General features: G+C 43.8%; 2 protein-coding genes across 2 annotated transcripts in view; both read left to right on the top strand.

Annotated features, from left to right (window-relative positions):
• Positions 1-12,486, top strand: part of LOC139455785 (trichohyalin-like) — a 138,850-nt gene that overhangs the window by 51,759 nt on the left and 74,605 nt on the right. The gene's annotated exons all lie outside the window — the stretch shown is intronic.
• Positions 3,552-12,074, top strand: LOC139455784 (serine-rich adhesin for platelets-like). The gene has a single exon (XM_071237330.1). It carries the CDS (start codon positions 3,552-3,554, stop codon positions 12,072-12,074), a length of 8,523 nt encoding a protein of 2,840 aa, XP_071093431.1.

Genomic DNA, 12,486 nt, shown 5'->3' with positions numbered 1-12,486 from the left:
GGATCAGCCAAATATCGGGGGCATGGGCGTCTAAGGCGCCACGATTCGCTGTGCAGAGTTGTGTCCCTTGGGCATGCCAGAAACCTATGATTGTGGGTTTGAATCCCGGTTCACCCCAATTATGTTTCTAGGTTTGTCAGCACCATACCCGTGCTCTTGGGTTTTACTGAAGTGGTAAACATCTGAGAACTGCATTACTTCGGCCTTTCCTCCCACATTAAGCTGACACGCCGTGATGTAATTGTAATACTGTTCATAAAGCGGCGTTAAACCCAACACACTCACTGAGCCAAATGCGATACAGTCCTGACCTCACTGCCCCCCATTCCAAATAATATATTGCCAGTCCCCATATAGTAAGAAATGACTCATTCTTTGTTTCTATTGTCATACACTGTAGGTTTTGCATACTTACCATTTATATTATTCATTTAAATTAATATAGACTGCCTCCCTGGTCTAGTGGATAGATCATCTTCCCTGAGAGTGGAAGGTCAGTGGTTCAATCCCCTGACGTGTCATACCAAATGATGTTAAAAGATGGTACTTGTTGTTACCCAGTCTGGTGCTCGTCACTAAAACAAGGACTGGTCTGAGTCTCTATACTGTGTCTGAGTGGGCATCCATGTATGGCATGGTATCTCAATGGGCCAGCACTATAAAACCTGACTAGCACAAGCAGCCACACACACTTGTATATGCAGCTGATCCCGTAAGTCGCTTCTTACAACAAGCAGGAGGGTTGCTGGAGACTAGTTCTAACCTGGATCTTCATGGAGGTGAGCAGCAACTGATGGTGGAGACATCCTGCATGCTCAATGTGATTTGTTTGTCTGTTTGTTGTTTAATGCTGCACTTAGCCATATTCCAACTACATGAAGGTGGTCAAATTTTCAAGTCAATCTCAAATCAAAGCCATATTTGAAGATCAACTCTTCATGTTTCTGGTGTCCTGTTATAAGTGAGTGAGTTGGGTATTCCAGATATATCACAGCGTGTCAGCTTAATGTGGGAGGAAAGCTCGAAATGATGCAGGTCTTAGTCGTTTACCACTTTGATGAAACCCATGGGCACGGGTATGGTACTGACAAACCTGGAAACAACAAAGTTGGCGGGGGATATAGAACCGGACTCCGTCCGTACGTCCATCCGTCACGTTTTGTTTCCAGATCATAACTCAGAAACCGTTCAATATTTTTTCATGAAACTTTGCAGGTCTGTCAAGTACATGCTGAACTGGTGCCTTTTGCTATTTAGAAATTTCAGAAATTTTTATTTTTACGTTTCCGTGGCAACAAGATGGACATAGGTTCCAAACACATCTTTTTTTACAATTTCCATGACAACTTCCACCTCGGTTAGAAAAGGTTAGGGTTTGTTTAGATTTAATTATGTCATAAATTCTGCAACAGGGGCGGGGGATATAGACACGTTAGTGGCAAACTCTTGTTACCTTCCTAATGGCCATCTCAGCCTTAACTAATCAATACCTGTTGAATCTGATGTATGTTTCAATCCCACTATTCCTGCCTCTGTTATTGATCGGCTATGTTTGTTACATTAGCAGTACAGTTGGTCACATGACTTGTACTGCCACGCCCTGTATGTAAGTGTTAATTTGCTCCAAGTGACTAAGAACATGGAACATGGATACTAGGATGCAGTCCGTTCTCTTGAAACGATTCATGACGAATCTGATTAATATGGCATGACTGGGAGGACATTTGTGTTAAGCTTGCTGTCACTATGAGGTATGGAGTGATTGTGCGTTTATTTCTGGTGTGGCATCGCTGATTGCATGTTGTCAGAGATGTTTATGTGAACCACAGGCTATTATAGTTTGACAGGTGAACACTGTCAGAATGGCATAGGTGTTTGTTTTAGGATTATGACTGCTGATTCCGATGTTTGTTCAGAATGTCCAAAATGGTCAATTTTCCATTTCACAAATGTAGTGGTATGGTAACACATAACAATATTCAATATGTAAGAATTGAGATAACTTTGTTTTATATGAGGGAACACGGACATATATGATGAACTCATGAACATATATGTAACACATGATGAACACATGTAATGAACATGTTACCTTCACAAAATTGTCTTTGTTGTTTGCCAGATTCCTGTCTTAACATATGACCATGCACAAACTGGTCCAATGATATGTTGTTCAATAGTTAACTGCTTAGAGTGATTTTGTAAGTGTTTATGGTCTAATTATTTGCTTGTTTGACTAAAGTAACTCTTTTGACACACAAACAAAATTCTCCTTTCTTCCTTTTCTATCACTTTTGATCTTGCTTTCTTTGTCAAATTTCCTTCTTTATCAGTCATATATACTTTCTCAGTCATTCTTTCTCCATTATATTTCCTTTTCTGTACTATTTATTCTTTCTCCATTAGGTTCCTTCCAGCTCCATTATATTTCCTTCTTTCTCCATTTTATGTTCCTTCTTTCTCCATTATATTTCCTTCTTTCTCCATTATATTTCCTTCTTTCTCCATAATATATATATATCTTTCTCCATTATATTTCCTTCTTTCTCCATTATATTTCCTTCTTTCTCTGTTATATATATATCTTTCTCCATTATATTTCCTTCTTTCTCCATTATATATATATCTTTCTCAATTATATTTCCTTCTTTCTCCATTATATTTCCTTCTTTCCGTTATATCTCCTTCTTTTTCCGTTATATCTCCTTTCTGTTATATTTCCTTCTTTCTGTTATATTTCCTTCTTTGTCTCTCATTTGTTCTGTTTTGACTGACAAACAACTCTCTTTTACCGTCACTCTACTTTCTCTTCATCCTTTCCTTCCTTTCCTGTGAAATCTTCTTTCCCTGACATTCATTCTATCAATTTCCATCTTTCCTTCTGTCTTCTTTCCTTCTTTTTCTCATTTACCTGAGTGTGAGTGAGTTGGGTTTTGCTCCGCTTTTAAGCATTATTCCAGCAATACTACGATGGAAGAACCAGAAATTGTCTTAACATATTGTATACATAAGAGCATAGAAACCTGGGCATGAGAGAACACTTTAATAACTTGGCTACCCCTAGGTAGGGCTTTATAGGTCAAGTAGGCCTGTTTCACTGTTTGGATTAAGATCAGAAGATTCATGAAAAGCTAAAATAACTATTTGTCCTGTGTTTCAGTGCCTTGGTGAATGATGGTCACTCATCAAAACCAAAGAATGGTGGACTATTCTCTTGGGATGATGCTTTCTGGAGGGGAAAGACGTTCTGCACAAGACCTGATTCCTCTTCTTCAACCTTCGAAGAGGTGGAGTCCTTATGCCTGTCCAAGTCTTCCTCATCTGCAGAGTCTGTCAATGAGAAGAGGCTATCCCTGTCTTCAGCTGTGACTAACTCGTTCACCAGACAGAGCTCCATCACCAGCAACTCTACTGGGACATCCAGTGGGCATTTGGCAGACAGAGATTGTTCTAGTTCTGAGAACAGGTCAAGAGCAGCTAGTTCTGTAGGATCTCTTGTTGATGATTTTGACAGATTTGACTCACCACATCAGTTGTCTGATAATAATTATATGGATAGAATTTTCCAGCGTGTTTTGGAATGGAATGTTGGTGAAACATCAAGTGATTCTATGAAGTTTAGAAATGTTGGTGCCATTAAAACACGCTCAGCCTCTTCAGGTTTACTAGATTTAAGAGTTACAGCCCATAAGAAAGCACGCCAGAAGGTTTTAATCATCCCAGATGAAGAGGAAGATGATATTCCTTTTCCTAAAATGAAATTCGCCCATAAACCAGATTTTCAAGAAATAGCTGAGATAAGCTCATTGAAAGAAATGTATCCTGTCAGTCAAAGTGTAAAATTTAGACCTCATCTGAATGGTGATTCCAGTGGAAAAAGTAACCGAAGCTTCAGCATATCCACTTCTTCATTAAGCACAGATGTCTCCTCCTGGCAAGAATCTAACAAGCGAGATGTGTTCCAAAGACGAAACACGTCAAATTTCACTGATTCCAACCATAACCAGAGACAGCACTGCACCAGTGAAGACAATCCTCCCTCCTTCCCTCCTGCCCAACCCCTAGATTACTATCCTCCTTTTAACCCTTTCCTGCCAGTTAATGCAGAACGCATCCTGATCAATCTTGGGTTCAGTGGCTCAGATTGTTTACTGCCAGAAAGGTTCCTCAAGGATTGGTACCAGAAGATGGCCAAAGCACAGAAAGAATGGGGTCAGAGTCAACAGTTCAGTGATTGCCAGGAAAGTGTTGATGAAAATTCTCTACCTAGCATGGGCACATCAGGAAGGACAACTCCGAACCAGGTCTGTTTGTATCCAGAGCATTTTCCAATGAACTGCCTCCCAGGAAAGTCTTTACAACGATCAGCAACAGTTAGCTCCTACCAGTATCCTGAAGGCCTTGACATTTCCACGAAAACGCATTGCAAAGAACAAAAACGATTTGGTGCCAGTGGAGAGTTTGGAAGCTCCAAGAGGAGGCGACAGTGGGCAAATACAAGACAAAAGTCTTTGCCACTTTTTCTTGAAACATTGAACGAAGAGGATGAAAGTAGGTCTAGAAGAACAAGCATTGACCAGTTTTCACAATTCAAAGCATTCCTGAAAGAGGAGATGATGTCTGTTAAGTCGGGGGGATCAAGTCAGGATAACAACATCGATTCAGACAGTGACTCATCAAATTCTGCAGCCTTGATTAACTTTTCAAAAAGTATTTCTGAAATCCCTGAAGCAGGTAAACAAGATGACAACAAGTGTATGCCTAGTATATCGATTTCAACAAAGTCAGAAGTAGATCAGAAGGAAAAGAAAGTTGCACATGAACACATCAGTCACGAAACCCTTCCTTCTACAGACAGCCTAGAAGTAGCAGATATCATGCAGTACCAGCAAAACAAGAATAATGGAGCAGGGCCCCTTGAACCAGCAATGGTGTCTATTGTGTTGGAGGATGTGGATGGTAATGTAACAGACAGTGTGTGCAACAGTACATCTTTCCTCAGTGTTGACAACCTGCACATCCCTCTTTCCGGGTCTTCCTCCACATCACCAATACTGTCCCCTGTGACTGTTATTGAGGTAGGACGACTTGATAACCAGATGGATAGCCTGGATACAGATGAAAGTACATCAGTCTCAAAGGAAAGTGACAGCCTGGCAAGCAACAAGGGAAGTTTTGATAGTGATCGTTGCAAATGTGAATCAGGACCTGATGACTGCAAGGTGAGAAAGGTTATATTGGAAGGAAAGGTAATTGGTCATCAGAGTTGCTCATTTCCAAACCCAGCACTGAAGGACATTACCAAAGAGAGGAGTGAAGCTAGTGCAAGCCAGTGTAGTTTTGTTCAAGTTGATGATGGAAGATTGTCACCCATTGTAACATTCCCTTCGGTCCAAGTTCTGCAGGAGTGGTTTGATGGGACGACTGATTACTACGTTGCTCAGGATAGAAGTGTTCAGTGTGAGATGGAGGCTGGAATGTTTCAGGCCCTGGATGAAGAAGACTGTCAGGATGTTCATAGTGTACATCTCCAAGTCACACAAGCAGAACAGTATACTCAGACTGATCCGGAACAACTGTTTTCAAAGAGTCTTTCAGACAAATCTTCACAAATATCAACACAAACGGTGTCGTGTTCTGTTCAGACTACTATTGACACTATGGAAGATGATGATGAAGATTGTCAGTGGTTACATCAGAAAGTTCTTGCCAGCACTATGATTTGTCAAAACAAATGTGGACTGAAACATGATGCTGACAAAACAGTAACCACTTCTCCTTCTTTGATGGCATTAGATCATATCCTAGTTCCTCCTAGAGACAGGAGACACAGCATTACTGATGACTGGGTAATCTCAAACTTTCGAGCTCAATCACAATCAGAAGAGATTAGTATTAATCTTGAGACTGATATCAGTGAGAGAAAGGATTGGGCGGATGAAGCGAATAAACCTACAGTTTATCCAGAGGTTCCTGTAGAATCAGAGTTCACTTCAGATTCCACTGATGGAAAGACAGGCTCACAGTGTAACGATCAAAAGGAACTAATGCTCAATGAAGATGGATCTCCTATGACTAAACTTGATATTTTTGCTAATGATTTCTTAACAGGAGCTGAAGAGAAGTGTTCACAGCTGAGGTTAGCTTCAGATACGTCATTTCCTGATAGTGAAAGAAGGCATTCTTTACTGTCGTCTACCCTCAGTAACGAAAGTTGGGGAACCCAAAATACAGTTATCAGTATGCCAAAGCCACACAGAGCATTATTATCCATGTGTAATGAGTCTGAAGTAGGCGACATAGACTCGGGTCAAACTATAACACACAAGAACAACAATGGAGGTGTTGAGAGCCCTTTTTCTACAACCTTGAAAACTCTCCAAAAGATTAACACTGATAAGAAGAATTGTGAACCATATTTAAGAAGCTCAAGTGATTCCTTAAGCTTGAGTGTTGATGAGGATGATGATGTTGGTTCTTCAGCGATTTCGTCCTCTATGTCAGTGCAGTCTGACTGGGAGATGGATGATATCAGTGGTTTTGTTTCTGCAAGTGAAGCAGATAGTGATGGAATTCTCCCCAAGATTGTTATGGATTCAAAAGAAACAGTTCACATCAAGCATGGAGAAATGGAGATGGAACTAATTGATAGATGTATTGATTCATGTACAATTGTAAAGAATCAAGAATTCTTACATAAAAAGAAACAATGTGAAGCACAGTTTGGGGTATTTGGTCTTGATGGAATTGGAGAAACAGAGTTAAATGTTGCACTGGGGGAAAATGATTTTGGATCCAATAACAGATTTGAACAGGTATCTTTGGAAAGTAGTAATATACCAAAAGATGTTAAAGATGTCGATAGAAATGACTCAGATAGCAGTTTATCTCAGAATAGTGGGTTATGTCAAGGGGAAGTATTATCAGGGAGCAATGACTGTGAAAATGGAAGAGGAAGGAAAGCAATGACTGTCCAGAGAGCTGATGCAAAAAAGAAATTTCTTTCTCAATTCTTTATCAATACGTACACTCAGAATCTTTCAGAGAATGTGTCTGAACGTCGTCCACCAACAGTTGAGAAAAATTATAACAAGCAAAATACTTATTGGAAAAGTAGTTCTGGATCACATTTGGGTTTATCTCAAGTGAAACAAATGACAACAATATATGAGTCTGATCATTCTGAGTCGGAGAGTGGTGATGGCTGTAGAGCCCTTAGAGGGAGCAGACATCCAGACATCACAAAGAGCTGTACATGGAATGGCAGCAACTTGCCCAAGTTTCTGCCACCAGGCAGCCGGTCCCTGACTGATGGGACTGGTGAGAATAGTATGGAACAAGGCTTTGCACAGTTGGCACGGAAGGCTTTTATTTCTCAGAAAGCAGAAAGAATTACATCTCCCTGTGAATCTTCAGATGGGGAAGCTGGTTATGGGTCAGGACTGAGTGAAATTCAAGACAATACTTGTAATGCAGCTAAACCCATTTCAAGCTCGTTCAATGAGTTTCGGTCTGAAAGTGGAGTTTACGGAACACTGTCTAATGACTCTATAGAACACAGTATGGAACAGGCAGAAATGGAGGACTCTCCCCCAGAACAAGATGTGTTGCAAATCTATCAGGCCACATCTGAACAGGAACATACACATATGTATTCTGATCAGAAGAAAGAGGCCAGATATATCTCCTCTAAAACATTTATGTTCAGTCCAACAGTTAGTGTGAATGCTGCCAACAGTGACAGTCAGATGGTGAGTAAGGTATGTATGGCAGCACCTGGAGGTTTTCAGTTGAATGAAGACAATTCATTCATACCTATTGTTTCTGCTATCTCTACAAATCCCCAGACCATGCTTACAAGCAGTTCTTTGAGAAGGACTGTCTTCCCTAGACAGAAAGGTATTTCTTCTGTTAAACATGGCAATATCTGTACAGCTCCAAGCTCTAATAAAGTCTTAATGACTTCAAAAATAAAGATGCGACTTGTGACATCATTGAATTCAAAATCAACATCATCCACCAACAGCTTTTCACCAATCACCCCTTCATCATCTCGGGATGGCAATTCTGTTGAAACTTCTTCCTGTTCCTCCAGCACTAAATCATTAGTTACAGAACAAGAGTCTTTAAGGACAACTACACCTGATCAAGTGGAAACCACTAACAGTACAGCAAAGGATGAGGTAATGACGGAGTCGGTAGGCCCTGCACAAACTGAAGCATGGCTATATTCCTCATCTGGACCACAAATGAATACATCAAATAATATGAGTCCTGACAGGATAACAACAAGGCAGAAAAGTGTAGAGTTCAGTTTTAAAAAGGGTTGTTCCAAAAGTGAAATGACACAAGGAGATTTACTAGAATCTTCTCCTTATAGAAATTCTTATTCCAGTATGCAGATGTCTCCTAGCATTGACAAAGAGAACCTTGCAGTTGACATCCTTAATGCTGAAGACAATCAAAGCAAATTCCAGGATTGTAAAACAGACAAGCCTGAAGATGTATCAGTTCATAATATGAACAATAAACTTTCACTCAGGTCGCAAGATGCAGAGCAGGCTCTACATTACCAAGGCAGATCTTCAACTCATGTGCTGTGTGAATCTGAAGCCTTTAATTCAAACGGAATTCCATCTCAGTGCCTTTCCCAAACTAACAATATTTCCGTGCGGCATCCCAGTTTGGAAAATCCACATGGTCTCTCCTTCAATGGTTTAAGTACAGAAATACACAGTATAAGGCAGGAAAGGGAGGAGGGAAAGCAGCATAGTGTTGAAGATGGACTTGGGAGAGTACTGAGATCTATTGAGATTCAGCTAAAGCCTGTGGAAGGTGATTTTGAGTGTAAAGAGTTGAGCCTAATCCCTGGTTTTAGGCTTCACCAGGGCTACAAGGAAAGGCAACAAAATCCCCTTGTGGCTGAACCACCACCGGCAAACTCTGATAGACTACACAAGTCCCTTGTGGCTGAACCACCACCGGCAGACTCTGATAGACCACACAAGTCCCTGGTGGCTGGACCACCACCGGCAGACTCTAATAGACCACACAAGTCCCTTGTGGCTGAACCACCACCGGCAAACTCTGATAGACCACACAAGTCCCTTGTGGCTGAACCACCACCGGCAGACTCTAATAGACCACACAAGTCCCTTGTGGCTGAACCACCACCGGCAAACTCTGATAGACCACACAAGTCCCTTGTGGCTGAACCACCACCGGCAAACTCTGATAGACCACACAAGTCCCTTGTGGCTGAACCACCACCGGCAAACTCTGATAGACCACACAAGTCCCTGGTGGCTGAACCACCACCGGCAGACTCTGATAGACCACACAAGTCCCTGGTGGCTGGACCACCACCGGCAGACTCTGATAGACCACACAAGTCCCTGGTGGCTGGACCACCACCGGCAAACTCTGATAGACCACACAAGTCCCTTGTGGCTGAACCACCACCGGCAGACTCTGATAGACCACACAAGTCCCTTGTGGCTGAACCACCACCGGCAAACTCTGATAGACCACACAAGTCCCTTGTGGCTGGACCACCACCGGCAGACTCTGACAGACCACACAAGTCCCTTGTGGCTGAACCACCACCAGCAAACTCTGATAGACCACACAAGTCCCTGGTGGCTGGACCACCACCGGCAGACTCTGACAGACCACACAAGTCCCTTGTGGCTGAACCACCACCAGCAAACTCTGATAGACCACACAAGTCCTTGGTGGCTGAACCACCACCGGCAAACTCTGATAGACCACACAAGTCCCTTGTGGCTGAACCACCACCAGCAGACTCTGATAGACCACACAAGTCCCTGGTGGCTGAACCACCACCAGCAGACTCTGATAGACCACACAAGTCCCTGGTGGCTGGACCACTACTGGCAGACTCTGATAGACCACACAAGTCCCTGGTGGCTGGACCACCACTGGCTGACTCTAATAGACTACACAAGTCCCTGGTGACTGGACCACCACTGGCTGACTCTAATAGACCACACAAGTCCCTGGTGACTGGACCACCACTGACAGACTCTGATAGACTACACAAGTCCCTGGTGGCTAGACCACCACTGACAGACTCTGATAGACCACACAAGTCCCTGGTGGCTGGACCACCACTGACAGACTCTGATAGACCACACAAGTCCCTGGTGGCTGGACCACCACTGACAGACTCTGATAGACCACACAAGTGCAGGGTGACTGGACCACCACTGACAGACTCTGATAGACCACACAAGTCCCTGGTGGCTGGACAACCACTGACAGACTCTGATAGACCACACAAGTCCCTGGTGGCTGGACCACCACTGGCTGACTCTAATAGACAACACAAGTCCCTGGTGACTGGACCACCACTGGCAGACTCTGATAGACCACACAAGTCCCTGGTGGCTAAACCACGTCTGGCTGACTCTAATAGACTACACAAGTCCCTGGTGGCTGGACCACTACTGGCAGACTCTGATAGACTACAGAAGTCCCTGGTGGCTGGACCACCACTAACAGACTATGATAGACAACACAAGTCCCTGGTGGCTGGACCACCACTGGCTGACTCTAATAGACTACACAAGTCCCTGGTGACTGGACCACCACTGGCTGACTCTAATAGACCACACAAGTCCCTGGTGACTGGACCACCACTGACAGACTCTGATAGACTACACAAGTCCCTGGTGGCTAGACCACCACTGACAGACTCTGATAGACCACACAAGTCCCTGGTGGCTGGACCACCACTGACAGACTCTGATAGACCACACAAGTCCCTGGTGGCTGGACCACCACTGACAGACTCTGATAGACCACACAAGTGCAGGGTGACTGGACCACCACTGACAGACTCTGATAGACCACACAAGTCCCTGGTGGCTGGACAACCACTGACAGACTCTGATAGACCACACAAGTCCCTGGTGGCTGGACCACCACTGGCTGACTCTAATAGACAACACAAGTCCCTGGTGACTGGACCACCACTGGCAGACTCTGATAGACCACACAAGTCCCTGGTGGCTAAACCACGTCTGGCTGACTCTAATAGACTACACAAGTCCCTGGTGGCTGGACCACTACTGGCAGACTCTGATAGACTACAGAAGTCCCTGGTGGCTGGACCACCACTAACAGACTATGATAGACAACACAAGTCCCTGGTGGCTGGACCACCACTAACAGACTCTGATAGACCACATAAGTCCCTGGTGACTGGACCACCACTGGCTGACTCTGATAGACCACACAAGTCCAGGGTGGCTGGACCACCACTGACAGACTCTAATAGACCACACAAGTCCAGGGTGGCTAGGCGACTACTGGCAGACTCTGATAGACTACACACGTCCCTGGTGGCTGGACCACCACTGACAGACTCTAATAGACCACACAAGTCCAGGGTGGCTAGGCGACTACTGGCAGACTCTGATAGACTACACAAGTCCCTGGTGGCTGGACCACCACTGACAGACTCTGATAGACCACACAAGTCCCTGGTGTCTGGACCAACACTAACAGACTCTGATAGACTACACAAGTCCAGGGTGACTGGACCACCACTAACAGACTCTGATAGACCACACACGACCCGGGTGGCTGGACCACCACTGACAGACTCTAATAGACTACACAAGTCCAGGGTGACTGGACCACCACTAACAGACTCTGATAGACCACACATGGCCAGGGTGACTGGACCACTACTGGCAGACTCTGATAGACTACTCAAGTCCAGGGTGGCTGGACCACTACTGGCAGACTCTGATAGACCACACAAGTCCAGGGTGACTGGACCACCACTAACAGAGTTTGATAGACTTACCTGGCAGGCCAGACAGAATGAGAAGGAAGAGAAAGAGGTGAGGCTTGGTCCAAGGAGTGGAAAGGCCCTCAGTAATGGTCTCGAGAAAAGGAGGCCTGAATCTGCTGTGTCTGACATTAGGTCCAAGTTTGAGCCTAGAGACATCACCCCAAGTCGCCACCAATCATGTGTGTCCTCTCCAAAGAGACCAGTTAATACATATATCATGAAGCTTGCCAGCAAGTTTGAATATAGCTGACATTAGGTTCTATTTTGTAGATATGAATTGCTTTAATTTCATTTGTGGTGTTCATAAAAGGAAGCCAGTAGAAACAACAGTGTATATTTCTTATTATTAAATAACCTGCCATGTTGGAAACACTAACATTGTCAACTCTTTGTAATATGTTACCCTACATTCCTGTAATGGTTTTGATATTAGGCCAGTCACAATGAAATGATTATAAGAATTTGGGCTGATATTTTCAAAGAACGGCAGGAAGCTTGTTTCCTCATTTTATTTTATTTTATTTTATTGTTTTGAATGGCTCTGTTGGCCCTAGCCATGTTTCAGCCAAGTAATGTTAGCTGCTAACCACAGGATGCTTCATAAGACTCGGGCGGTGGGGTAGCCTAGTGGTTAAAGCGTTTGCTTGTCACGCCGAAGACCC

The sequence above is a fragment of the Haliotis cracherodii genome, unplaced genomic scaffold (genome assembly GCF_022045235.1).
Source record: "Haliotis cracherodii isolate W230 unplaced genomic scaffold, xgHalCrac1.p SCAF_11, whole genome shotgun sequence".
NCBI lineage: Eukaryota > Metazoa > Mollusca > Gastropoda > Lepetellida > Haliotidae > Haliotis > Haliotis cracherodii.
This window is presented reverse-complemented; position numbering and strand designations above follow the sequence as displayed.